General features: G+C 38.3%; 1 protein-coding gene across 2 annotated transcripts in view; it reads right to left on the bottom strand.

Annotated features, from left to right (window-relative positions):
• The window catches only part of ANO4 (anoctamin 4), a 195096-nt gene that overhangs the window by 3057 nt on the left and 164271 nt on the right, over positions 1–27768 (bottom strand). For both annotated transcript variants that reach the window (XM_079305168.1, XM_079305169.1), the window contains 11 exons: positions 25466–25548; positions 20120–20260; positions 17964–18128; positions 14321–14357; positions 11855–11966; positions 10727–10784; positions 8347–8444; positions 6508–6650; positions 5362–5514; positions 3981–4128; positions 1751–1870 (listed from right to left, as the gene is read on the bottom strand). In XM_079305168.1, coding sequence (XP_079161294.1) covers positions 1751–1870; positions 3981–4128; positions 5362–5514; positions 6508–6650; positions 8347–8444; positions 10727–10784; positions 11855–11966; positions 14321–14357; positions 17964–18128; positions 20120–20260; positions 25466–25548 — 1258 coding nt within the window. The remainder of the gene's footprint in view (positions 1–1750; positions 1871–3980; positions 4129–5361; positions 5515–6507; positions 6651–8346; positions 8445–10726; positions 10785–11854; positions 11967–14320; positions 14358–17963; positions 18129–20119; positions 20261–25465; positions 25549–27768) is intronic.

Here is a 27768-nt window from a genome sequence, read left to right as displayed (position 1 = left end):
GTTTTGTTTTGTTTTGTTTTGTTTTTGTTTGTTTTACTCTTAGGAATCCATTGTTACAAATTAAAAAATGGGGAAACATTTATATACAACCAAAATAGTGCAGCACCATCTCTGTTCCAGTGTTCCAGCCAAACAGAAGTTAACTGGGATTTTTTTTTCAGACAAACTTCCTTCATGGTAAAATACCTACACTGTTACACAGTAGAACATAGTATTTCCTTACCTCCCTATCAATACCTGCCTTGAAGTGCAAATCTTTTAGCAGAATGCAGGTGGGTAAGAAGCTGATAAACTCAGCTAAAGAAAGATGTTAATTTTCTTTCAGGGGTGGATATACATAATAATTCAGTGATTCCCCAAAGAACAGATATATATTTTGGGGATTTATCACACCAATTTTAATAGAGTTTTGTTCAGGGAATATTCAGCAGACAATTTTTTTTTTTATTATGGGATTTCCCTAATCACATTTAAGGGGCAGCAACTTCATGCTAGAGGTTGGGGAAGAAAGGAATTAAAGGAGGGGAAGAGAATGGTCAGAATGACAAATTATTAAATAATGCTATAGCAAACAATATGGAATGGAATATTTTCACTGTGGTTCTGCTCCACAGGTGAATTCAGCACTGGAATACTCTTTCTGCCAAATAAGTTGCAACAGTCTCAAATATGAGTTGTTAAATGAAAGCATTAATGCCACCCCCTCCCCATGTTTATTATACCATACCACTCATAATTCTTCCTATGCATAAACACATCACAATATTGCAAGTATCACTGACTTTTGCTGTATCACGGACCTTTGTGTTATCACAGAGTATCTTCAGTTCTTTGGGCACTTATAAAAGGACATTTTAGCTCTTCACAGTGAAAAATACTGGGACTAAGCATATATGCTAAAGGACTAACAGGTCTCATGCTTGTAACATAACACTGCAATTAAAAAATGGTAGCTGTATTTGTTTGGTATTTTTGGCTGGGACACCATTTAAGACCTTTATGTAGATCCTTGAGGGTTTTGACCATCAAAATTACTCAGGTGCAAATCTGCCATTACAGATTTTCTCAGACTGCAATTTCTCCAATCTGTTGTTGAGGACAAAGACATGCAGATAATTAACTGCTCATCTTCTTTTGATTCAAACCACAAGAATATGATTACTAATAATAATTACTTCAAGTAACAATAATTACATCAGTAATCAACGCCATAAACATAGTAACAATTTAACAATTTGGAAATGCTGGGTTTGAGGTTCCATAAAGGTAGCTCATGACAGAGCCTGTTTATGTCTATCAGACATGTGAAATACCTCAGCATGGCCTGAGCAACCTTGACTTCCCTGTGCATGTCCTGTGATATAATCTCATCACAACTGGATCTCACTGGTGCCTAAGTAATCAGGCACCTATTACTGGTCCTTTCATACTATATTTATCCATGATGATTGTGTCTGAGTCAAGCTACGACACCATGAAAGTCCTGCAACAGGAATATCCTCCAGATACCAACTCCTCCATCCTCCAGCCAATCAACTCCTCCATCCTTCTCCTACCAACTTTTTGGCTTCTCTTTTATCTGAGCAAGGAATCATGCAGGTAACAGCCAAGCAGTACCAGGAAGAGCATGACCCTGAGCAGCACATTTTCAATTTTTAACTTTTAAAAATTAGTTTCAACTCCACATTTATTTTGATACTTGTCCATTTCATTGTCCTGAAGCAGAGAAGTATGTTGACCAGAAACTTACCTGCAATATTTTAATGGTGAACCAGAGAATTCACTTCCATTTGATGTTGGCTCTGAACGGTTTTCAAAGTCAGACACCAGAAATACTGATAAACTGGCATTAACATAGCCAACCATACACCTAGAGGGGACAAAATGCTGTCAGCAGGACACAGCAAGGTTTTTCCATTAACTGTTGTATCCAGGAGAATGTTCTTTGGCTTTCATAAAATCCAAAGTACAATTTTGATGCTTACTGATATTTGAAAGGGATGTTAAGGCAATAGGAAAAAAATGCTGAAGTAGGTCAGATGAACAAAAAAAGTGAAGCAATGGTAGATTTCTATGGGAGAAGGAATGGTGAAGATTGGGACTGGTTACTTTTGAAAAGTTTCCTAAATGGTGACACAATAGGGGCAGAGAAAATAATGAGGAGTGTTAGGAAGATAATCAAAATATTCCCACTGTTACACTCATGGTATTAGCACAAAGGGAGACTAAATCAGATGGAAAGATATTATGTTTAAAACAGCTTTTTAGAAAACCTCCAGTTAATCAGAGGAACTCCTTTCTAGAAGATCCCAGGGAGACTGAGCAGTGTGAGAGCCAGGCAAAATTTAGAGAACACTGAAGAGAAGTTATGTCCCATGTTGAAGGGCTGTGGGTGTCAATAGAAAGCTCAAGTTCGTGTTAGTAAAGCTGAGGAGTTCTGGCCAAAATGTGTTGTGCTGTTCATGCTGCACTGCCCAAACACAGATAAGTGTAGGGACACTATTCAGCTTAGTGCAGAGTATAATGCACAGTAAGGGCTGGGGGATTTTGGTTTTTCTAAATATGGACAGTCTTTGAGAAATTATATTTGAACACCATCTGGCTTGTCCACACACTGATTAGATTTGGAACTTAGTTTAATTCCAGTTTTTTTCTAGTATCACTGTGTGTCATATGGATCTAATACCTACAGATGTCTATTGAAAGAAAAGAGTATTTTTCTCTTTTAAGCTATTCAACAACAGTTGGCTTTCACTCCTTGATTTGAGAAAACTCACTATTCCTGTGGATTTTTGAATATGCTGTTCTTTATGCTTTCCTTAGCAATGAGAGCTGCTTACAGTCCCACAATATCCTGCAGGTTTTTATAATGGCACGAGCAGAGGCACATGCTCAGGAACAACTGGCACCAAACCACTTTACCCCCATGGGATTTTAACTCTTCTTGAAAGCAAACAGAACATCTTCCCTAGCCCCAGCTAAAATGCCCAACACCTTGCAGGACAGCAAGTCATCAGATCTGCTAATTGGGAGCTGCCACACCAGATGCCCCTCTTCCATCAGAATGATTAAATCCATTGACAGTCAAAAGATGTCAAAAAAGCAGCAACAGATGAACTCACTTTCTGCAGCAGGGTGTAAAAAATCAATCTGCCATATGTCCAATAGCAGAATGCAAGCTCTCTGCCACTGTCTAGTGTTTAGCCTGGGTTTCTTTGAACAGCAGGGTTCCTTGCTAATGGCTTTACTAGAACATTTGCAAACTCTGTCTGTGTTTGGCTGGATTCAGTGACCTTCCCGGAGCCCAACAGCTGAGATTTCACAAGTGGCCATGCAGCAACTATCTCATACTTGCTGGTAGTGTGCACATGTTAATATAATCTCAGTGTTTAGCAACACTAAAAGGAAATCCACTTAGGCAGCATGGATTCAGAACACAAATGTCTGCTGGAAGATTTAATCTAAGAACTCTAGTTTTAGAAGAAAAACAAATTACTTTTCTCTGTAAGTATATCTTGGTGTATTATTTGGAAATTGCTTCCTCTTGCTAGACACTATTTTTTTGAGTACTACCTGCTGAAAATTACATCAGGAGGAAATCCCAGTGTACAAGTTTAAAATGCTCAACAATTTCTTTACAGATTAGTATCAGCATTGCTTCAGAAAAAAAGAGAGGATTATATCCATGTAATACCAGCTGGGAAGTACAGCTTGGGCAGCATCCCATCACACACTAAATCTCTGAAATAGCTCTGCCATGTTTGCCTTGAATTAACATCATGAATCACAGCCACTCAGCACCCCATTGTGTGAATATGCAGAGCATCAGTACCTATGGCTGGCATCTGTTACCTAAACATAAACAGCACATTTGGTTTAGTGGAATCAGAACATACACAGACAGCAATACCACACCTATTCAAGTAGTAAATTATTTTTGTGCACATCTGTTTCCTCCCCCCCTCCAAAAAAAGTCTTACTTTTGTCCTGCTTCTCCTTGGCCAGCACAAGGTCCGTATTTGTAAGCATAAACAAGGCGAGGGATGAAATCCGATGTCACTGCTATAACAAATGCATTTGTGATAACAGAAAGAATTCCAATGCCTTCCAGAATCCCGTACCAGATGCCTGTTCAACAAGGACAGTATGTTTGCTCCAGGAAAAATGAGAACCAAAGTGCTTGAAATACTGCATGATCTGAAATAGTTTCCCCCAGTGCACAAGGTGTTTTTATGCAAGAGTCACTGAGTAAAAATAAATTTTCTTATTGAACAGTGAGTCCTCATCACTGTGAATCACACTAAAGAAAAGTTAGACATACCCATTAATTAAATGAGGCATCAAACTGCCCCTGAAAACATTACTGAATGCAATTTATTTTGAGAAAACACACCTGAATCAGCATGAAAAAATATTTTTCCATGCTTCTATCAATAACATTATATAACTGGTTATTTTAGAAATTATGTCTGCAGTGCACTGGCTGTTGTCCAGGCTTGTGCCAAAGCCCCCAGATTCACACTGTTCACATTCAAGCTTTAGTTAGTCACAGACTTTAGGCACATGGTATAATGTTCTATGAGCACAAAGCCTGAGTTTCTGCTATTTCTTATTGTGGGCTATGGATTTTTGCTATGCAGTAGGTTAGCAAGGCTTCATGCTTTCCCCTCTGAAAACACCAGGGATTCCGCATTAGGCAGATGACTTTATTTTAGAGCTCTTCCTGAAGGTGTTCTGCTTTTGCATACTGCAAGGACAGAAGAGATTGGTAGTCAAAATAAGTTCAGAGATCCTTTGCAACAGTGTGTGGCTGGATGACCTCGGAGTTATGTGGACCTTGTGTCTGGCAGTGCAAGTGTGAGTCACTGGGAGCAAGTTGTGTGCTGGGATCCAGACCCACCCTGTCTGACCCACCAGGGACCCGTGGGAGCTGCCCCTGAGTCACAGGGGAGCTTAGTTTAGGCCAGGTAAATATAATACATACAGCTCACCTACAGTATGGTGGCCATGGAACTTGACTTTCAAGTTTCATCTGATCTGTCTGGTTATTATATTCAAGTTGAGCAGCAGCATGTGTTTGCACAGTGTGTCTGCTACAACAAAGCACCTGCAGAGAACACTGATCACTTTACACCTTGGCTGTTAAGTGCCCCAGAAAATAATGAAAAGACATTTTCCAATATAGACTATTAATTGCATAAGTAGACTGGCATCAGATACTTGAAGTTTTTTGAACAGTCGAGGGGTGTATTATTAATTGGGAAGACGACTGAAAATGCCTTAATCTGTTCTCACTTGAAGTGGTCAAAGCTTTGACAAATAACAGATATATATGCAAAAAACACCATACTTAGAACTCACCTATATCTTTGGCTCTTGAAGCTAAAGGTCTTCTCCACTGAGTAACAAATTTGTAAGCATCCAGCCGAATTTCAATAATGTTGTTTAGTAAGGCCAGAAGTGGTGCCAGTGGAAAAGCTGCCACGAAAATCGTTGTGAACCCAAACTGAAGAACTGGGGGAAAAGAAGGGAAATATCACAGTGTAATTGTTAGGATCTAATGCCAAGGTCTAAGATACCAAACAGTGTATGCAAAAAAGCAGTATGTACAAAGTATACAGATATTTCTTATTATGTCATTCTATACAATGGTCTAGTGGCACCTGTACAGCAAGTCCTAGCCAAAAGTGAGAAGAAAGAATGAAAAGAGCAAATGCACATCTGACCCTGAATGGGCAAGAGTATTTAAATTTTGTAATTTGGAGTGAAGTTCAGGGGTGAAAAAACTGCTTTTAGAAAGGGACATTTTTCTCCAGCATCAAGTAGGATCTCTCAATATTTGCAAAGAGTAGGGATGGATACATCTCTTTCAATAATTCAGGTGGGAAGCAGTTTGAAATTTTGTTTAAGTTTCTAGCAGCAGATTTTCAGATTATCAGATTTCTCATTTGAAAATAATTGTGTGAGGGAGAAAAGAAAAAAACCAGTCATGACATGTGAAGTTCAGTCACATAAGCAAAAGTTGATGTTTTTTTTTTTTTTTTTTTTTTAGCAGTTATTCTCCTTTCTCCTCTGGATAAAGCAGTGCCTTTTGGCAGCAAGTTTCTTTGTAAATGTAAGGTAGTAAACCAGGGAGGATTTTAAACATAAACAAGTGTGCAGGTATGTACCATGCACTTCAGAGTAAAAGCACAAGGCAACTTTCTTTAGAAAATAACAGCAAAGTTATTCAGAAATGTATGCAGAAAAATAACTGGGCTCTGGTCTGGAAAAAGAAATCCAGAATGGGAAGTTTTTCATAGATGGGAGGTTAGCAAACCATCAGCAGTGTGCTTAACTATATTGATTTGGCTGTTAGAAACTTACTCCCATTCCTCACCTGACCTGTGAGAATGAAAACCTTTTTGCAGTCTCCTCTAGCTTTACATAGTGATAATTAATTCACATCAACAAAAAAGTAACAACATTAAAATCTAGTGAAAGAGAGAATGAAGGTCAGAGCCATACTCATTTCTAGGTATTCATCAAAGAGTCCATAAGCATTCATAGGCTGCAGATTATAGTCCTTTTCCCACTGTGGGAAGCTTGTTTTTCCCTGTGTGCCATACTCTTGCCGTAGTTTTCTCCTGGTCCACCAGTTTTGAATTAGCCTACATTTTAAATTAAATAAAAGAAACAAAGTAAAAAATATTAATGGCTATTTATCACAAAATTGGAAGAGGTTCACTGGACAGAACATATCTTGTAAAATTAATTTCCCCATGTACAGGAAAATGGAGCATCAATAATACATGTGGCTGATGACACAGCATAATAGATATGAAAACAGATACAGATTTGTTAAAGTGGTAAAAGGATTTTGGCATATTTTCATTATTTATTTACTTTTCCTCTGCACAAAATGGCAAATCCTTTCAGGATCTGTTTATATGGCAGAATGCAATGCTGTGTGGAGATAGATGAGCTCAGTAAATAAGAGTGCTGATGCTGTTTGATGCTTTCCTGTGTGTGTGACCTGGCATCCCTGCAAGGCCCTACAGTGTGCAGGGTAACAGTCTCTGGGCAGCCCTGGAAGGGAAAAGGCAACCCTGAATGGTGTATGCAGCCAAAAATTCAGAGGAGAAAGGGGCAGAAAGAAGAGTCTGAACTACAGACAGCACATGGTGGCTGAGAGATGGATGCCTGACACATGAGCTACCTCCATCTCCAGAAATGTGGGATCTGCACTGACATCAGGGGGAAGATACTGTTCCCAAAGAAATGCATGTGCATGACCAATGCAAAAGGCAGTGAGCCAAAAGTGAAATGAATTCTCACATCTGAAATAAACACCTTTTCAGGGAGTTGCACTGGTTTGGCCAACAAAGGATCCTAGTTAAGAGTTAGAATAGAGAGCAAATAAACCCCAAGCCACAGTGACAGTGATTTTCTCTGAAGTTGTGGTTGGCCACTTGGTCTCAGCAAGATAAAACATGATAGATCACCAAAATAATTCAGTCCTATTCCTGACAGTGCTTCACTTCTTGCCCTCAGAGTGCCTGGTCTGGTCTATGAGTGGTGCAAAGTGACAAATGGTGCAAATAGTAATTGGATTTGGATAAGGATTTGGACTGCTGCTTGTTTTCTTGAATCTTAGAGATTATTTTTTATTTATGTGATTTATCAGAAAGGTTACAGCTTTTCCTGTCTTTCTTAAAGAAGAGTGTAGTTCAACTGCAGTTCAACTCCTCTGGCCAACCACATTGTTTTGGCTGCCATCAAGCTCTTAGTAGAAAGGTGTTTTCCATACAAAAAGGAAATACAACTGCTTGCAGCATTTTAGGTCTAGAAGGTGGACTGGAGGGTCTGGAGAGCAAACACATCTCTCATCAGAATAAGCTGAAGCATTTCAAAGTGTCATAGCTGCGTTTATGATTTTCTTTGTGACTCAAGATTCACTTCACCTGAAGCAGTTTATTCCTATCAAATCACTTGTTCTCAAACAATCTCCTCCTATCTCTATTAATCACCTTCTTTTATTTTTCTTCTGTGCTGTTTGTTAAGTTTCAAACTCTGTATTAATAGAAAGCAGAGAGTTCTAATGAAAACTGACAGAAGAGGTAGGGAATGAAAACAGAAGGGTCAATACTGCTGCTACTGTTCCCTCCTGACACTTTCACTTTTGCAAACTGTGTCCAATGAGGAAAAAAGCCCCAAACATCATCTATATTTCTGGAGTTCTGTATCCTGGGGGGAGGATTTTCTGTTGCAATGATTACTGCATCTTTCTTTTATTATCTGGTGATAAGGAAAGCATAAACTTAATATTCTGTGACCTACAGAAGCATAACTATTATATTTACTTACGGATATCCCAATTCCATGAAATTATTCCATGTCTGCTTTAACACCATTATAATACCCATTTGCATACAGAGATCAATAAGGCATCCACTAGGGTGGCACTACAGGAAAAAAAACAAAACAAAAAAAGAAACAAAATGTTAAACAGGAATTATACTGAGTTTTAAAGCATTTTTTAAAGGCTATAAATGATACTGGATCATTTACTAAAAGGAAATCAAATGCACTCTCCTTATTTTTAAAGAAGTGTAAACTCATGGGAACAGATGACACTGTGTCCTCCTGTCAGCATTTTAAGCTTATCAGCTAATTCTCTGCAGAGGTCAGAGCCAGCTGAAAACAGTGCAGTTTTCACACTAGTGCTTCCAAAGTGCTGTGCAAATGTGGGCAGGGCAGAGGCAAAGGACACCAAGTTTCCCCATTGATTTCAATAATTTCTGGGGGGGCTGACTGTGTATCAAGTCAAAGAATGAAGACAAAATCCCTCCTGGCTGCACATAAACAAACCAGTTTATGCCTAGAGGGCAGATCTAGAACTATGAACTGAATACTGTTAAACATCTGTGACAGTAGAGATCATACAAAGCTATTCTCTCCTTGGAGAACTAAAAATCTCTAACTGCTCAGCAATAATTCTTAGAGTTTCTTGCTGAATACTTGCTTGCTACAGCAGTGGCTCCACACCCTGAAGCTGTGGTGCTGTTTTTGGGAGAGATGTTTTTTACCTAGCATTGAGAAAAACAGAAAGAGACCAAAACCTTTCTACCTTCAAAGAGCACTTTGTGCACTTGGCTTTGCAGATCCAAACAGTGTAGTTCAAGTTGTATTTTAAAATCTTGGGTATTACAGATAAGTCAAACAAATCACTGTCACAGAACTGAAATTATTTCTCTTAAACTTTTAGGGAGAAAAATTAGGTATGACCTAGGATAAAATGAGACGTTAATTTCTTATACATACTGCATTTTCCAGCCCTCAGAACCTGGATCCTTGTTGAGCTTTCTGTTGACCTAATTTAGCATCTCTTTGGATTAACGAGGGGAAAGGGTTTTGTTTGGTTTATTTTTTTTTTTTTTAAATTTTTTAAATTTTTTTTTTTATACTTCTCTGTCATTACTAAATCATCATTCTTCTCTTTTTAGGAATCAGTCCTAAATATTAGTTGATATCATCATTCTAAATGTTAGGTATATTCAATGAGTGAATATATCCTGAAAGAGGCAGGTGAAATGTTGAAGTAGCAGTGATGTTACAACCATAACATCAATAATTTGTGAACTGTGGTCTGAGCATGTCCATGACATCAGACTAGTGCTACTAAATGTCAGACTTGGCTAAATTCAACAGGTGAAGAGAGGAGTATTGGAGGAATATCTGGACATGGTATTCTAAAGCAGGTTAGTTCTAATAAGACCTAGCACAGACACAGTCAATGAAGTCAAGACTTTTTTTTATTAGACTTCCTTGAATGAACAGAATTCTCTACAATATTAAGAAGGTTTTATTAAAATTCAAATACTTTTGTTTGTCTGTGTTTATTTGTTTGTTTTGATAATATTTGAATGGCCTTTATTAACCAAAATATTTATGCATCCAAAAGTGTTTGAAAATTCAAGTTGGCAGGCATTTTCCACTTACCATTTGCCATTTATCTGCAAAGTTGTTTCAAATATTCATCTGTGAAGCAGGAAAGAAACCATGGGATTTCAGTGTGCACATAGCAGCACTGGAAAGTAAATGACTGGTCCAGAAAATGCTGCTGTTCATCTCCTAAAGCTGTCAAATGGGCTTTGAATTCTGAATGTATTTATTAAAAAAATAAATAAAATGGAATAGGTCCTTGAGTAAATTGCAAATCCAAACTCTCATTGCTTTTCATTAGTTTGGTTTTATAGACATCAGACAGTCTGACATTTATGCCAGGAGCTTGTTTGGAAAGTTTGTTTAGTGGTTTTGGTCGAATTTCACATATATTTTATGTAAATTTTTAATTCCTTATTTTCTTATTTTAGCTCTCTGGTCCACAAAGCAAGAAAAACAAAGAAGAAACGATTTTTTTAGAAGTAGATTCGTATTTGTCTTTGATTTGTTCCAAGGATAAAATATTTCCAATATAAATTTTTGAGTAATCTTTAAACCATCTGATATCACTGCTCGAATGTGATGCAAACACTAGAACTGCTAGCATTGAAAAGGGAATATATATATCAATATATAGATGCTTTTGTAGCAGATGGTAGTGCCAATAGTGTGGAGTCAGACAGCAACTGAAAACCCAATAACACACTCAAAAATGCCTGGGCAGATTTATGTGTCTGCCTCTGCCTGCACTCATGGCATCTGTGGACACAGATAAATCAGTGTGCACTTATTGAACACTCACCTCTTCCAGCCTCCACCGGTTTATCAGCCTTAAGTAGGCACCAGGGTGTCCTGTAAATCTTTAACACAGGAATACACATCAACTATGTTGTGCAAGCAGTCTGTTCACACTACTAAAAGAAAGCTCACACTCTTATTTTAATCTGGTGATATTTTAATGTTACTGGTATAACTATAAAAGATGTTACGCTGTAAAAAGTTTTATGGGTACTCCTGGAATAATCCCTGTGAAGGAGTAAAGATATTTTTTCTTTCATTTTTATTTCAAAACCAATAATTTGCTGTTGGATATTCAACATGTGCAGAACAGAGGGAAAATCTCACTGAACCTGCTCATGCTAGTTTGGAAAATGGGTTTCTACTTTCCTTACACCATAAAATGCTCTGTGAGGTCTACCTTCCTGTGCAATCAGTGAAAATTTTAGTTTTCTTTAAAAACCTTAATTTTCAAACTATTCTCTCATATTTTCTTCCCAGATTATTCCCATATGAAAATAATCCATACTAATGCATTCTTTTATTCAAACCTTCTACTAAAAAGGTATTGTTTTGGAGACTGACAGAAAGAGATATACAAACAATATATATTTAAATAATAGATACATAGATACACAAATACGTATATATGAAATATACAATAAAATATAATATATATAATAAATACATGTGTGGGAAACCCCCCCAAATGATAGCTCATAACTCACTCTTAATAGTTGAAATCATGTAACTGGAGCAAGTCCCTTCCAACTATCCTATCCTATCCTATCCTATCCTATCCTATCCTATCCTATCCTATCCTATCCTATCCTATCCTATCCTATCCTATCCTATCCATCCTTTATTTATCTGTACAAATAAGACACATAAAGACAGAGTGAAATGACCTGCATGTATAGTATTGTGAGATGCATCTGTTTCCAATAGTGAAATTGTTAAGTTAATATTGAGACCATGTGGTGATAGGAAATGAAACCTGCATCTGTTTCTGGGCTGTTGAAAGGAATATAAAACTACAATCTGTTCTGCTTTGCTAGTATGGAATTTGCATTTTGACATGTGTGGTAATATGGTCCATTTTGTTTCATTACAAACAATTTTACACATATGAGTGTGCAGACATCAATCCTACCTTCCAAGGAAGAATGCTATATAAAAGGTAGAGCTGTTCAGATTCACAAACTGAAAAAGAAACATTTTCAGAGTGAAGCTGTTCTCCCACTCCGATTCGGTGCGAGGCTGCTCTGTGAAGAAAATTATCAGAGTTTCAGAGGCTTACTCAGATTAACAATTTCCCATGGCACAAAGGCTGCACACACCTGTAAGAATTGGCAATGTATTTGTAAATTAGCCTGCTGTTTTCAAAATACCTGGCAGAAGAAATTGTATCCAGAAGCAGAACTCAGCAAGTGAGCCTTAGAGACTTAGAAATATATTCTGGTGTATACGTGTGGTCCCAAGAGCCTGTAAGAAAGTGGTCAAGCTAATGCATATATGGAACATCCCACCTGTATTTAAGTGGTGTTTACAGGCTCAGGCTTTTCTCTTGTTTCCTTTTCTGTATCCTACCATAATGACATTGCCACTCCACCAAAGATATTTAAGTTCCTTTCTGTTAGAGACGCCACACTGAACTGAAGAAAATCCTCCTGGTAATTCTGTTCCATGGTTTTGCCCACATGTATCAGCAGAGTGCCACTGCATGACTCCCCTTCCTTGTCTCAGAGAGTCACAGAAAACCAAGAAAAAATATTTAGCAGTGGAAGGACTAAGGCAAATAGGAAAGGGGAAGACATATTCTTGCCTTTGGGTATTGTTCCCTTATTCTCCATCTCAAGAATTATCAAGACAGAGGTTAAAAAAACCAATGTCCATGCCAGCACACCAATACCATATTCTGAAACTACTTTCCAGCTGACAGGAGCTTGTTGTTAGGTGACCATAGCTGTGAATAGGCATAATCAGAGAAGTGGAGCTACTAATGGTGATCCTGAGTATCATAATGATACTACTCATATACTGCTTCCAAAGCAGCCTCCAGCAAAGTACTGGAAGTACAGAGAAACCAATAAACTTGATCCTCTTTACTTAGAGCTGCTCTTTCATTACATGTTTGACTATAACAGGGCTGCTGCAGCTGAAGCTTTGCTCACATCAGAGACAATGGTGATGCTCTGGAGAAGCACAGATGTGAGTTCTGAAAAAAGTAGTGTAAAAGCTGAAGAAGAACATCCCCAATGTTCTCAATGTAGTTTTGCTGCCAGTTCTACTTTGAGCTTATTACACTCATAAAGATAACTCAGATCAAATCAGTTCTTTAGGCCACCAGAGTAAGAATCACAAAACCATCTGAACAGGATTGAAAAAACTTGACCCACTGAATTTTTGTACAAATTCGCTTTCTGCCAAAAGCAGGTCTACCCTGATGACAACCTAACAGAAAGTAATTAAGCTTCAAGGTCTCTAGAATATATCTTACTTTCCCCAGGCTGTCAGGACACAGCTGAAATTCACAAGCTTGAAAGTCATATTTCTCAACTGTAGCTAGCAGGTATCTTCTCCATGGATACAGGATAGCAAAAATATTTCAAAGCTATGGCATAAAAATGAGGCCTCTCAATTTACTAAGAAACAAAAGAATTAAATGCTATTGTACACAGACATATTTGGAATACATTACCAATGACTTCTGGGATGCAGAAAAGCCTGAAGAGTGGCTAAAATCAGTTGTTTCCTTTGAGCATCAAAACATCAAAATCTGTCCATCTGGTTGAGAATAATTGCTGAATATCATAAGGTTTCCAGGAGCTCAAAATAACCTCCTCAATATAATACATATTGTATATGTGCAATACTATGGTTTGCTAAATAGGCCTTCAGGCTTCTTGACAGTAAGGAGTCCTTGCCAATTGCCACCAACTACTGCAATCCTCCAAATCTGTCAGGATCTCCACAGATTCAGTCTGAGCCATGGATATGAATGATATAGGAATGGTAGCATATTGCTACCCACTGACTGTGGATGGTCTCCTTAGGAAAAGGTTTCCTTGCTCTAGCACAAAGAGTGAGTGAGCGAGCTGAAAGGATTACTGAAATTTAGAGCATCATACAGTTTAGGTGTAGGTAGAGTTGATGATTCACCAAATCATTTTCCCTCCTTACTGCCCATCTTAAAGGCAAATGTTTGATAGCCAAACAACACCTTAGTTTTGAGCTATGAATTTGTTTTCCAGAACTTTCCTTTTCCATGTTTATAAAACCTGGAGGTTGTGAGTGCTAAATCTGTCTGAAAACTCATGTCTTTTCCTCCAAGGTAAAAATTTTACATTTATTTATAGTAAACTATTTGTTTACATTCTTGGATGGTAAGGGATTGAAACAAGAACAAAGGTGGATGGTTGTTGTCACCACTGGTTGAGTGGCACAGTAGTTTAGTTTATATGTTTTCTTATTAGAAACTTAAGAAAAACAATAATTCCTAAATATTGCAAATTAGTTAGGATTTTTCATATTTGTACAGACATTTTGAATTTTATAATGGTGTATAGACTAACAAATCAGTACAGTATTATTCAATTTTATATTTAACATTACTTACCTAAATTTGTCAGGAAAAGAGCAACCTTTTCATACAGCTGTAACAAAGAAGAAACAGCCTCTTAGTTACATATTGGCTCAAAAGCATAAAACTGCTTTCCAGGGAGAGAACATGTTAAATCAGATTATTTCTGTGATGTTCTGATAATGACAATAAGACTACATAATAATACAGTAATGATATAATCAAACAAGGAAAAGTACAGTTTTATAGCTAATACTCATTCATAATACATGGAGAAGAAATGCTGTCACGGTCCCTATCTCACATAGAGTGAAAAAGGATGAGAGAATTTTCCAAAAATAAAAATAGAAACAACAACACAACTGAGATTTTTTTTTTAGTTACTTATGGAACACTCATCTCACAAGAAAAAAAATTAACTTAGAAGAGCATGCTATGGTATGTTGGATATGTTGGTTGTTTTGTTGGGGCCTTTTGGAGTTTTTTTTGGTACTTTGGTGCTGAAAGGAAAGACATGGGGAGGGACAGGGCTACTTCAGAGAAGATGTTTGGTAATCCCCACCACCAGACATATTTCCTTCTCTGATCCAGTGTCATTTTTCTAAATCCTAAGTGGTACTTTCTGCACTTTCAGGTACCATGCTCTCAAACTCCCCAGGAGTCTCCAGGAGACTCCAAGCTTCATAAAGATTACAAAACTAACTTGGAGGGTTTTTCACAATGCATTTGGAAAGGAGTTTTGAACCTATCAACTACATCACCAACACCATCAGTATCAGAGTAAATGAATATAATGATTTCCATTTGCTTTAAATGAGAGTGGAGCCTGTTCCTACAAATTGCTGAATGTCCTTAACTCTCACAGATGCCCACAGGAATACAAAGCCTCTCATATTTCAGGCTCAAGTATTTACTTACTCCTACAGTGCATATCAGCAGTTTCTTTTTATTTGCAGTTATCTTTAGAATCTCTTGCTTAAATTGAGTTATGTATTGTTTACAGATCTAACTGCCTGCTTAAGAACTGAAGTCATCCTGAAATCTCTCATCCATTTTAACAACCACTTCATGCTTAGAATAGCTTTCACTGCCTTTGGAGTAAATGGTTTTGTTTCAAGTAATGAAAAAGGTAGTTTCTTCTGAGTTGAAAAACATATCTTCTGGGCAAGTGTAAATGTGCTAAATGTCTGGGTCATTTTTATCCTGATCCCAGCAGGGAGTGTGGTTTGTTTTTTTACAAATGTTCACTGCTCTACAGAAGGGTTTAACAAAACTTCAATTCATTGCTATTCCATTTGGAACAGCAAGACTGTATTAGAGATTTTGTTAACAATGTTTGGATCTAGTTATCTGCTACTGTAGTTTATCAATACTACCCTCAAGGGGCTCTGTTTGGGATCATATTGTATTCTCTGTTTGTATTTTCCATGGGCAATATTACTAGAATTAACAGTTTTACATAGCCCAGGCAAAACTAGTGATTGTAATCAGGTCAGGCTGCGAGATTATCTGGGAGACACCAGGCTTGAGGGTCATTTTCTTTTGTTGTGATGGATGTATCAGAATAGGTACCTAGTGCTCAGAACATCTGATCTGGAACTTACTTATGGTCTAGACCTTTCCCCTGATGCTCTGAAAGGCTGTCAACTTGTATCAGAATCATTGCTTCAAGCCTTCTAGCAGTGAATTCTCTACTGCTATGCACATCTTGTCTGGTCTAGTTTTATTTCTGTATTTTTTCTTGCTCTTCTCACACTTCCCTTGCTCTTCTCACACTTATCATGAGTCACAATTCATGCAGGATTCAACTACCTGAATTGCTTCTGGGGATTTTTCTTCTCCCAAAAGAAATCCCACCATTGCCCTTCAGTAAACTATATTAATCCATCATGGGAAGCAAGGGATTAGTTCCTAAAACTTTCCTTTGAAAAACTCCTGCAGTTTTTGTGGATCTTTTTCTTCCATGAGCTATATCCAGATCTAAGGTTGTGGTGTTTATTGAATGGTGATGAGTATGAGGCTTAGGAAATTTAACTTTGCAGTTTTCCACTTATTTGATTATTTTGGGAAATAAAACAAAGTTCCTTAAAAGGCACCTTCAAGCTATGTTCCATTATTTAAAAGAAAAATCTCTGAGCAGTAAAACTGTTTGAGAATGAAAAAAATACATTTGTGCAGCATTTCTTTGTTGCTGCTTCACTGCATGTACAATGACTTACACTGAGAGCTTGAAAATGGATGTTGTACTGGCATAGGTATATATAGAGGTTTTTTGTTTTGGGGTTTTTTTTTTGGTTTTTTTTGTACTTTTTTTTTTGTTGGGTTTTTTTTTTCTTTTATGCTTATGGTGTGCTCTAGGTGGAGTAAAGAAAACCCCCAAAAGCAAAACATAAAAGAAGAGAGTCCCCAGTACAATCTCAGTCAGAAAACCATCTTCCTCCTTTCTGCCCTTTCTCAGCCTATAGGCCCACCTAAGGGAAAACAGGAAAAACAACAGTTCAGGTAGACTGTCTTAGACACTAATCCAGTCTTGCCTATGCCAAAGGAAGAAGCAAAGTCCTTCAGCAAAGACTCTTGGACTTTCCTGCCACATAAAAAAAGGACCCATCAAAAATAATTTTTTTGATTATGGAAATGCTTGGATATTGCATAGGAAAGAAAGAATTCTCCAAGCCAGCCTTGGAAATGAACAGACCTGGAACAACATCTCATCTTTTCCCTAGGAAGTAAATCAGGATATCTCCTGGAGTGAAGCCTAACAAGCTGCTAGCAGAAGATAATTGTTATTGAGCAGGTAGAGATACTCCACCCTGGCTCCAGCACCTGGCTGGTTTGTAGGTTGAACCCTAAAAGTCATTCTTATCATGTCAGTTGACAAAACCTGATAGTGAAAGGCCATACACCTCTTACCAAGAGCAACAAAGAGCAGACACATCACTATCAGAACAATATACAGGAGTATCAGCATCTCAATGGAGGGAGGAAACTCATTCCCCACCTAATCTATACTATGCTGTTACTGGGACTGTTGCCACATAGAAATTCCATTTTTGTCTCCGTCCCACCTCCCAGCAATAACCTGCCACCAGCCAGCCCCACTGCAGTGCACCCAGACCATGCCTCTGCTGCACATTGCAAAAGGCTGTGGGCAGCCCTGGAGCAAATCATGTCTGCTCAGCCTTGAGAAGCTTCCAGCTCAAGGGAGTTCTGCTTATGGACATGGTGTCTGCATATGCATTCCTCACTGGAAAACTACCATGAAAACTGAAACTGGAATTTCTGAAAATAGTGCCAATCCAAACTAAGTCAAGAACTTAGTTTTGTTGCTGTAGTTAAAAAATAACATCAAAATATAATTTAAAAGAAGAATTTTAATGAAACGGACTGGAAACTGCAAACATATAAAAAGGAAAGAAGTGGCAGAGGATAAAGCAGGGATAGGAACATATTTCCCTAAAATATTTTCAGAATATTCAGACATATTTTACATAATACTTTGGGTTTGGAATTGCACTTTATATAAACAGTGAATGCTATCCATAAACAATAATTGCAATGGCTTAGCAAGACACTCCATTCCTGCTGAGAAAGGAAGTGAAAGTATTTGGTTGTCTACTGACTGAGATATCTACTGCTCTGGTGGCTGAGGTATCACTTTGGATATGTTAATTTTACTCACCACATTCAGTAGCATGATGATGCAGAAGTTGATGCACACTGCAGTCCCTGTGGTTGCAACCTGAGAGTTATTCCTGATTAAAGCCCACTTAAAGGCAGCAAAAGTGCTGACAGTCACAACACGGTAAATAACAATGCCAAAAACAGCAGCAATCACCACACAGATCTAAAGGAAGAAAAAAATCAGAGAGAAGAACCTGAAAACTTCCAGTGGAACAGGAGTTACCTTCTCCCTGAAACTCTGAAAATTAAATTAAATGAAAGTCTTTGAAAGTACATTCTTTTTGACTCCAGAAGAAGGTTTCAATATGATGATTTTTCTTCTTGTTAAGTTCTTTTAATTTCTCATAAGGAAAAATATAATTGAAATAATATTAAAATAATTTTTAGTTTTAGGCATTTTCTTGAAAATGTTCTTCCTTATCACTAATGTGGGAAATGGTATTGCCAGCTCTGGGAGTTACACATTTTCATTATCTGCACATGATGTGCAAAGGGTAGCCTCAAACTGATGTTCCAGATTGATGGGATCATATTTGGGATGGATTTTGTGCTTTTATGGACTTCACAAAAATGTCTTCATTTGTAAGCACTGCCTCAAAAACAGCCCTTCCATGCTAGCCTGGCTAGCTGTTTCTTCCTACAGTTCTGGAAAGTTTCTATCTGCCAGGTAAGAAGAAGGTAACCAGTTCAATTGCCCTTGTGATTTCTTCTCAGATTAAACTTTCTGCTAATATGATAGTTAAAATGAGAAAACCAGGCTGCTTAGTCACCTTATGTTCATTGTATTATTTATTACACTGTGAGAATCTATGACAAGAAATTTTGAGAACTGCTCTAACTTGAAGTTTATAAGCCTGTATCTCCTGTTAAAGGTGTAATTTTAAAAAAAATATTCTAAATGGTAAAAAAAGTGGAGTTTTTCTAACTTGCTGGAAGCCCATGCTAGCCAACAATAAAACTAACTTGGGTGAAAGTAATTTTGGTCCTGTTTCAAGGGCTGTTAAGGGGACAACAATTTGTGGTGCAATTTAGAGCAAGGCAACTTCCTATGGCACTTTGAGTAGAATCAGTCTAAGAAGATTAATGACTGAGTTTGCATAGGGTAAAATACTGCCACCCTTCAAGAAAAAAAAAAAAAAAAGCAAACTTAGGGAAAACACACAAAATATGGGAGTTGTAGGAGAGCAGAGACTGCAGTCCTGAGTACTTGTTCTCAAGGGCTGAGTCAGGGTGTCCTTCCACCTGATGTACCAGTGCACAGTTCATCTCAATAATGCTCTTGCCTTTCTTGACCCAGATTGTTTTAGACAATTTTGAAGCCATCATTTTCTTACTGTCCTTTGCCCTGTTGCTGGGTTAGCTCACTGACCTGGCTCTCCACATCTCCTGAGGCTGTACACATCTATCATTTTCTTGTCTCCTGGAAAAGCCCTAGTAAATTCTGTGGCAGTCTGTTGATTCCAGATCAGCTCTGTGTTTTCAAGACCAGCACTACCATGCCTGTTGTCATGTGAGTAGCAGCCACAGCTGCTCCACTGAAATTAGAGGATGGGGATGTTTCTGCAGAAGTGCATGCAGCTCTCTGCTAGATTTTGCTGCTCCTTTTAGTTTTGCATTTTTTAAAGGGGATAAATGAATAATTTTAGTCAAGGAACATTGGTTTCTCCATTTCAACTGCACCAGGAATATGAATTCTCTTTCCTCATCTCCTCAATACAAGAAACTAGGTTGTGTTAACACCATAAAGCACTCTAGGCATATTGTTTAAGTTCTCTGTGAAGTTTACAAAGAACAACTGCTTCTCCTATGGCAACCTTTCCCATTGCTCTGCACTGTCTACACAGGGAAGGCTAATAGTGGCTAATTTAGTCAGCTGAACTTGGTGAATGTGATAGTGTCACTACTGTGGCATGTGTCACTACATGCCAAGTCACAGGTGTAGCCCTGAAGGAAGGGATTAGACTCTCTGTAAGCCTCAGTGAAGAGTGGACCAGTGTAGGACCCAACAGAAATCCAATTGATTTGCTAGGTAGATTTTCAACATGCATAGAGCTTATTTCACTTTCAAGGGGCAATATCCAATATTTACTACTCTACTAGCAGAGATAATATTTTGTTCTTTTTCAACTGGTAAATAAATAAAAGTTCTCAAACCATAAAAAATATTCCAGATGCAGAAACGATGAGTCTGCTGCATTTATCTGCAAATGCTTGATAAGGCTCTGGCTTCCCAGATATGGGGTTCATTCGTTCCTTCTTGGAGTATTTGGCTTCAAACTGTGGACGGATTTCCTCCTAAAGAGCAGACAGATAATGTTCACATACAGCACAGCCAGGAAAAACTCTGTAGGAAACTTCAGATCTTTCATCACATCACTTTTCTGGGGAATTACATCTTTGAATTCAGCAGCTGGCACAGCTACTATAAAAGCTGAGCTGGGAAACCAGGTCTCCTTCATGAGAACTAGAATAAATCACTGTACCCATAAAAGTAAGTACTGAAAGTATTTAGTAAAATCTCCAATTAGCTATTCTTCTAAATAATGCTCTTTGAAAACCATGTAGCTGCAAGACAAATCGTTTTAAGGTTGATACCACAGAATTTTTCAGTCTGACACTATCCTATTGATACTGGAAATTTGCAACTAAGCAAAAAAAAACCCAACGACCAAACCTCATTTTTTGAAACCTAATTGCTGTTTGTTAGGCATTTGGTTATGTCTCCATTTCCAGCAAAATCTAAACATTTGAAGAAGGATTCATCCCTCTAACACTGCTCAATTACTTCTTAACTTGGACAATACTATTAACAGGAACAACTTTCTGTAGCAGAAATGTCAAAGCCTGCTTTTTCATTAAAAACCCTCTTGTGAAATTAAATCTGGGGGTCATACTGGAAGAGATTTGGTTACATCTGTTTACAGCATTGCCAGAAGACAGGGTTCACCCTTGGTGCAGGTGACATCAGTAGCAGTGCTACCCTGCTGCCCTAAAGTTTTTATGTTCACCAAAAGCCCCTTGCCCTGTGCCACCTCATTCCAGAGGTGAGATAGAGCTCCAGGCTGGGAGGATGGACTCTCACAAATGCTGGCAGATATCAGAGCACTGTTTGCAGTACTCTGCTGTATGCTGGAGAGCTGCTCCATGGCCATAAGGGAGCAGACAAAAACCAGCTTACAAATTTCAGTCACTTCCAGCCCTCCAACTGCATGTAACTGAACTCTGACTGACTAGAGCTGGAAATGCCCAGACATTAAATGTCTGCATTGAAATAGGTGAGTCTTAACTGCTAACACAAGTCTTCAGAATGTGAATAAAGGTGAGATACCCTAAAATATCTGAGGGGAAGGTGGGGGTGTGGGGGGGGGGGCGTGGGAAGAAGTTATATCTCATTCTCCTTCTTCCAAGTTTTGAAGATGCTTTCTCAACACAGTGGATTTCCAAATTCACACAGCAACCTGCTAACAAGTTACAGAAACAAGTGAAGAGGCTTGTGTGCACCCTGCAATGCCTCTGTAACTAATTATGTGCTGGAGGAACCAGCCCTACATCAGCTGTACAAAAAGGCTAAGCATGTTTCTGTGGAGGCAGGGTAATACCTTGTTCTTTTTCCATTTTGCTCCAGCTGTTCCTGCCATATCAGAGCTGGGGGCAGTTGAGCAGACCATAAGCTGGCAAAAGGAACAATGTGAGTCATATTCCTGTGTGCCCAGGGGCATGAAAAAGGACAGAGTGTGATAGCAGTGAAGCAGGGTTCCTGAGAATTTCATCCTGTAGATTGTGCAAGGGCTCTGCCAGCTGGCTTGTCAAGAAACCTTTGCTTCTCTGCACCCCTCTCTGAGCCAAAATTTGATTATCTTTTGCAATCTGCAGTGTAGGGAAATTCTTTCATATTGACATGCCCTATAATCTCCAGTTGATGCAAATAATGCAAATGTTATTTTTACAGATATTCTAAAAAAAAAAAAAAAAAAAAGGGAAATCTGGCATGACACTTTGTACCTGTTTAATGATACTCAGCAATGCTCGGGCAAATAAACACTACTGTGTCTGGCTGAGGTTAATGATACAAAGAAGGTGACACTGAAGAAAAAATATGCTACAAATAGCAACAGGAGCCAGATTTCATCCAGGAGTGCCAGGAACTGCACTGCAACTGTAGTTGGTTTTTTGTGGTATGCCCACCCAAGACACAATTGTCTCCATGTCTCCCACTTTGCACCTGATTTACAAGAACAGAAAATCCAGATATGTAAGGTTGAAAGAGCTAGAACACACAGTTCATATCCCCAGACTGAGTGGCCTGAACATTGCAGGGGTTGCTGTAATTCTTTCTTGGATGAGAATCTAGAGTGGTGAGGAATTCACAAGGTTGCATATCTGAATAAATGCAATTCTCCTTTGCATTGTCTTTATTGTTTCATTTATTTGTCTCTTCATTTAGAACAGGAAGGTGGTAACAAAGAGTAGGAAGCCTTATAAATGAAGTTTTTCCAGCATATTGTTGCTAGGAATTAATAAATTTCTCTCTGTAACAAATCCTTATTTTTCAATTTGACAATGAAAATTAAACCAAGCAAAGGCTTGACACATAATGTTAATAAAAATAACAATCTTCATTATCAAAAGCTTGAGATTTAAAATCGTAATTAAAACTCTAATTGATGTATTTGAAATAACTGCAAAAAGCCATCAGCTGATTTTGTCTAGTGATAACTGAATGGAAAGCAGAGAGGAAATTTAATTAGTAGTGATTTTATTAGAAAGCAGCACTCTTAGAAGAAAAATTTTCATCTTATCGAATCAAAATTCTCATTGACTTCTCACTGACATACAACCTACCAATGAAACTCCACAGGATGAATCTTTACCAATCTACATAAAACAGACTGTTCTCCTTCCTTCTCATTTCACATACATGGATAATTCCAACTTTTTCATAAGAGAAACCATATTGATTTCTAGAGTATGAAATATGGATTGATGTGAATTGCCTTAGACCAGGTGTTTGTGCTCTACAAGAGCTAGTCTAAATTTCTCTGAGAAATATCTCCTTTTTTTCCCCAAGAATTTTCTAACCCCTTAATAGGTAAGTTATTGAAATAGTTCCATCCTTGCTAGTCCAAGCATATTTTCCTCTATAGCCCAGATGTAGAAAAAGAATTTGTAGATTGAAAATTTGAATCTTGATCACCAGTACAAGTATAGCATCCACAGAATTCTCCCAGCAAAGCCTGTGGTTTGCAGATGAAGATACTGGCAAAGTGAAGAGGTGGGCTCTGAACAGGGAAATGATCTCCACAATTCTTCATCTGGAGCACCTGCTTCCAAACTGTGTCCTCCTCAGTTCCAATGGGAAAGGGCAGCATGAGATACCCAAGCAGAGGGGGCAGTGACCCATTGGGCTGATCCTGGAGCTGGGACATGCTTGAGCTGTGCCTTAGCTATGGGCACTGGGGCTGTAGCCTTCAGAGAAGGTACCTCTGGGAGGCAATCAGCTCCTGCTCTTTGGATGCACCTGAGTGCTGAACAAAGGGGAACTGATCCCCAAATGCCAATGAGATACTGATGTTCTAATTACTGCACACAAAAAACTTTGAGAAGCAGCCTGCTGAGTTTCTATGACCATCTTTAACCTCTAATTTGACAAAGGTACAATCTGGCACTCTGCTTCTTAAAAAACTTCTACCTCCTGCTGTAGAGACTTATAAGATTCCCTCTAGAACTGTGAGGAGATGCACTGAATACTCTGGAACAATCACCACTACTCCTGACAGAGGTCTTGTTGATACAGCTTATTAGAAAAACTCTGGTGTAAGAGTAAAAAAACAGCTGATAGCAAGAGGGAGCAAGTATCCTCTGAAAATCGCAAATATCCTGCAGACCAGACTGAAATAATCTGCCAGAGGAGTATAAATACATCTAACTACAAAAAAAAAGCCAAGTGTCACTTAAGGACAACCTTACCAGGAAATGCAATATTTGTAAATGAACTGATCATAGAAGACGAGGGTGGATGGCTTTATAAACCAGCATAATCCCAAATCCAGGTAGGTTAAATGGTGAAAGATGAACATATATAACATCTCAAACTATAAACATCTGCAAGACCAGGAATCCTGGCAAAAACATAAAGAGGGTCTCATACTGCACTTACTTTTGTATTTGTCAGTTTAAAGACTCCTTTTCATTCCAGAGACACAGAGGAAGGAAAAATTGTCACTTGCAAGTTGCAGTTTTGGTGCAGCTTTTTCCCAGCTGTCAGCATTGGCAGCAGCAGCTTTTTTAGCACCTAGCCATGAGAAGACATGATCCCTGCAGACCAACCCTGACCTCTGTGTGAACCTCAGGCAGGACTATCTCAATCCCTTGGTGACTTGCCAGCCTTGGCAAGAGTTACCTTCTAATCTCAGAAGTGTTGAATCAGTATTGAAGTATTTCCTGGATATGTGGAGATAATCCAGAGGTATCACCCAGAGCTGACTGCATATGTGTACAGATAACAACGTTCCTTTTGTTATAAAGAAATCAATTTCCAGTTGTGCAAGTTATTTTATGTTGCCTTCTCAGGTTATTTTCTCAGTAATTAAGCATTTAGAAGAAAATCCTACCAGCAATTCCACCATTTCATTGCCTCTTCAAACTACTTTGCCTCATACAGACAAAAATCCCATAACTCAGAAGTCTATTTCTTTCCTGGCAAGATTGATAAAAAAGATAAACTTCCATCAAAGCAGCAGTGTAGAAGTTCAACTTCACTGAGACCACTACAGCAGCCTCTTACCACCACTCCAAGAGCTTCTGTAGAGTAAGGAGAGCAGATTTGTAGACACCTATATGTCCAAATCACACCCATGTAGCAATTTTTCTCCAACACTCACTGAATCTTGCTCTTCTCCTACATAATAAAACCTTCTAGTTCTATTTAGACCTGAGTTCCCAATCCCAAGAGCAGGTTGTTTCTCTCTGGTGACCACCAGAGGAAAAGATTAAAGCTATTTTCTTCAGTTTAGTTTCTTCCATAAGGGGATTTCCTCTACCAACACAGAATGAATTAAGTTCCCCTCTCTCTCTCTCTCAGATAAGCAGCACCTGAATGTTCAGAAGCTGGTACAAGCCTCAAAAGACTTTCTTTCCATCAGTACTCTCAGTGACAAACCAAAAGAATAGATAAAAACTCATTTGCCAAAATTCATGGTATCCATGCTTTTCAAGAATTTCCAGCTTTCAAAAGAAAATTGCATTTCTCCCATAGTGCATTTCTTCCCTGAAATCTCTCAAATTAACTTAGATTTACAAAAGTGTGAAAAAAAGAGAACAGTTTGGCCTGGAGAAAGTTTCTTTACATTCCAGAGGGAACATCTGAGGAGAAAAAAATGCCTATTTGATAGTTTATATAGATTTGAAGAATTAACTAAAAATAAATGCAAAATAAACCCACACATTTTCAACCAAATAATTTTGTATTAAAGATTAAGGAGTACATGTTTTTATACAAACCTCTTCTTCTTCCCAGTCTATCAAATCCCAATCATAAGCAATTACTGCTCGCCTTCTTTTCCAAAACTCCAGAAAAACAGTGGCTACAACAAGTAGGAAAAAAAAAGATGCAAAATTGTTTTTAAGTCAAGAAATGTTAATGACTATCACAGAACTGTTGAATGAAGCTGTTACATTATTTTAATTTCTTTGCATAAATGGGTTCCTTTGAACAGCAAATCATGCTGATGATCAAAACTGCTTTCAAAAAGTGTTGCTTTCTAAGGATTAGCTTGCTTGCTTCAAGTATGATTGAGGCTTTAGAGATTTCATTTAGTGCTAAATGAGAATGTTTAATTTCTAACCAACCAAGGGAGGGCCCTCAAAGAATAAAATTGTTCCTGTGAGTCATCACTGCTACATAAGACAGATTTCTGATGAAGCTGAAGGTTTCTTGGGGCCACTGAACATAAAGGAGTAACTTTTTTTCTTTGAAAACCAGAACCCAGAGGAAGCACAGTACAGTGCATTTGAAAATCTGTAGAGTACTACTGTGGAAATGGGAACTTCTGGTTTACACCTTTTTAGTCTAATCCCTTTATTTTTTTTTAACACTACATGAGTTTGCATATGGTGTGCGGTATTTACATCTGATAATTAAACATTGTATAGCCCTTATTGCTATCAATAACAGCACTTGACTGCTATGGGAAGATGTCTGTGAGTAAAATTAGAGAAAGTTGGGAGGTTATATTCCCATCCTAACAGAAGTTCTAGCAGTATGGGAATTACAGGATAAAATAAAGTTGTTGCTCCCTGCATGGAATGTGATTGGCATGCCTGAAACCTATTCCACCATGACTCCCCACATAACCAACCTGCAAATTAAGCACATGCTAACGGGAATGGAATGGAGGGTGGAGCAGAAAGGAGACACAGAGGTCATGCTGTGATGTAATCCTTGCAGGGGGGGAACCTAATGGTACTTTGCAGCTGATAAACAGCATTGCACCTGTCAGCCAGGGGAGATAAGAGAAGGTGTCTGTTGCTGAGCCAGCAACTGTGGTGAAATCGTTGTCCCTGGATGAACTGAGTTCCTTAAAACCTAACTGCAATATTAACACACACCTCCATCCCGAAGTTGCCTGCCTTCAAGGTATGACCTCCCCTCATATTTCATTGAATATATCTTTAAGAGAGAAATGAGAGAGTTTTGCACCCAACAGTAAGAAAGATGTGTATCATTAGAGCCACTCCACCTAAATGTAAACAAATGGTATAAAAGTAAGCAAAGAATGGAGAAAAATTAGAGAAGACTCCATCATAACTTCTGGGATCAGGGGACAGGCTGAACCTGTCTCCTCCTCCAAAGGAATATTTGTTGGGTAATAATTGTATTCTATGCATGTTGAATGACCATCTAGAGCTAGGTTTGACTGATGATTAGAGTTTGTCTGGATATTGCTCTGAAGACATTTTTGCCATCAGCTATTGTCACTGCTGATCTTTGGACTTAAACCTGTCACAATTTTCCACTACAGTTGTATATTAATATAGTTGTCCCCTAAACTGTTGGTGTGAGCCCTTGAAGGGCAATGGCCATTGCAGCAGTGGGCAACACATTTGAATAGAAGTGTGGGAGGGGGTCTCTTTGCTGCTGTTGGTGTGTACCCCTGAACAGGTCAGTCAAACCATCCTCTGACCCAGTGGGCAGCTCAGTGGAGATTCACCATAACAGGACATTGACAAACTGATCAGACTCACAGGTATTGACTTTGCTGGAGCACTGACAGAGCAGACGAATATAAAGGATTTAAGGGAATCCTTCCTTTGATGTGACAACTGTGCTTCCATTTGTGATGGAAAGAACAATCAAGGAAACAGAAATAACATCATATGCTCATAAACCAAAGATTAATACTCAGCCTGCTTGAAGTTACAGGGATTTTAAACATTTGTTTTTGTGTAAAGGATGTAGAAACTACCTAAAGCTGAGACAAATCAATGGGCAGGCTTATTCCTGCACTGTGAAGTTTAGCTCTTTCCTTTATTGCTGTCTGAGAAGCAGCAGATTGATAACCAGAGAACACAAACCCCTTTATTCATGAGCCTGCAGAGTATCAGTAGTAACACTGTCACAATAGTCTGGCAATATATTTCACATCCAGGCATAAAATTATCTCCTTAATCGTCTGTTTGTGCTATCACAGCATACTGACAAAAATGGGACTTGATACTGAGTACTGGCATCAGTTTGGCAAAAGTTAATTTTTAGACAGTAAGAATTATGTTTTATTATACTAGCCAGTGCAGTGAAAGTGTGC

Source organism: Erithacus rubecula, assembly GCF_903797595.1.
Source record: "Erithacus rubecula genome assembly, chromosome: 4".
Classification (NCBI taxonomy): domain Eukaryota; kingdom Metazoa; phylum Chordata; class Aves; order Passeriformes; family Muscicapidae; genus Erithacus; species Erithacus rubecula.
The sequence above is the reverse complement of the archived record's forward strand: the minus strand, read 5'-3'. Positions and strand labels throughout refer to the sequence as shown.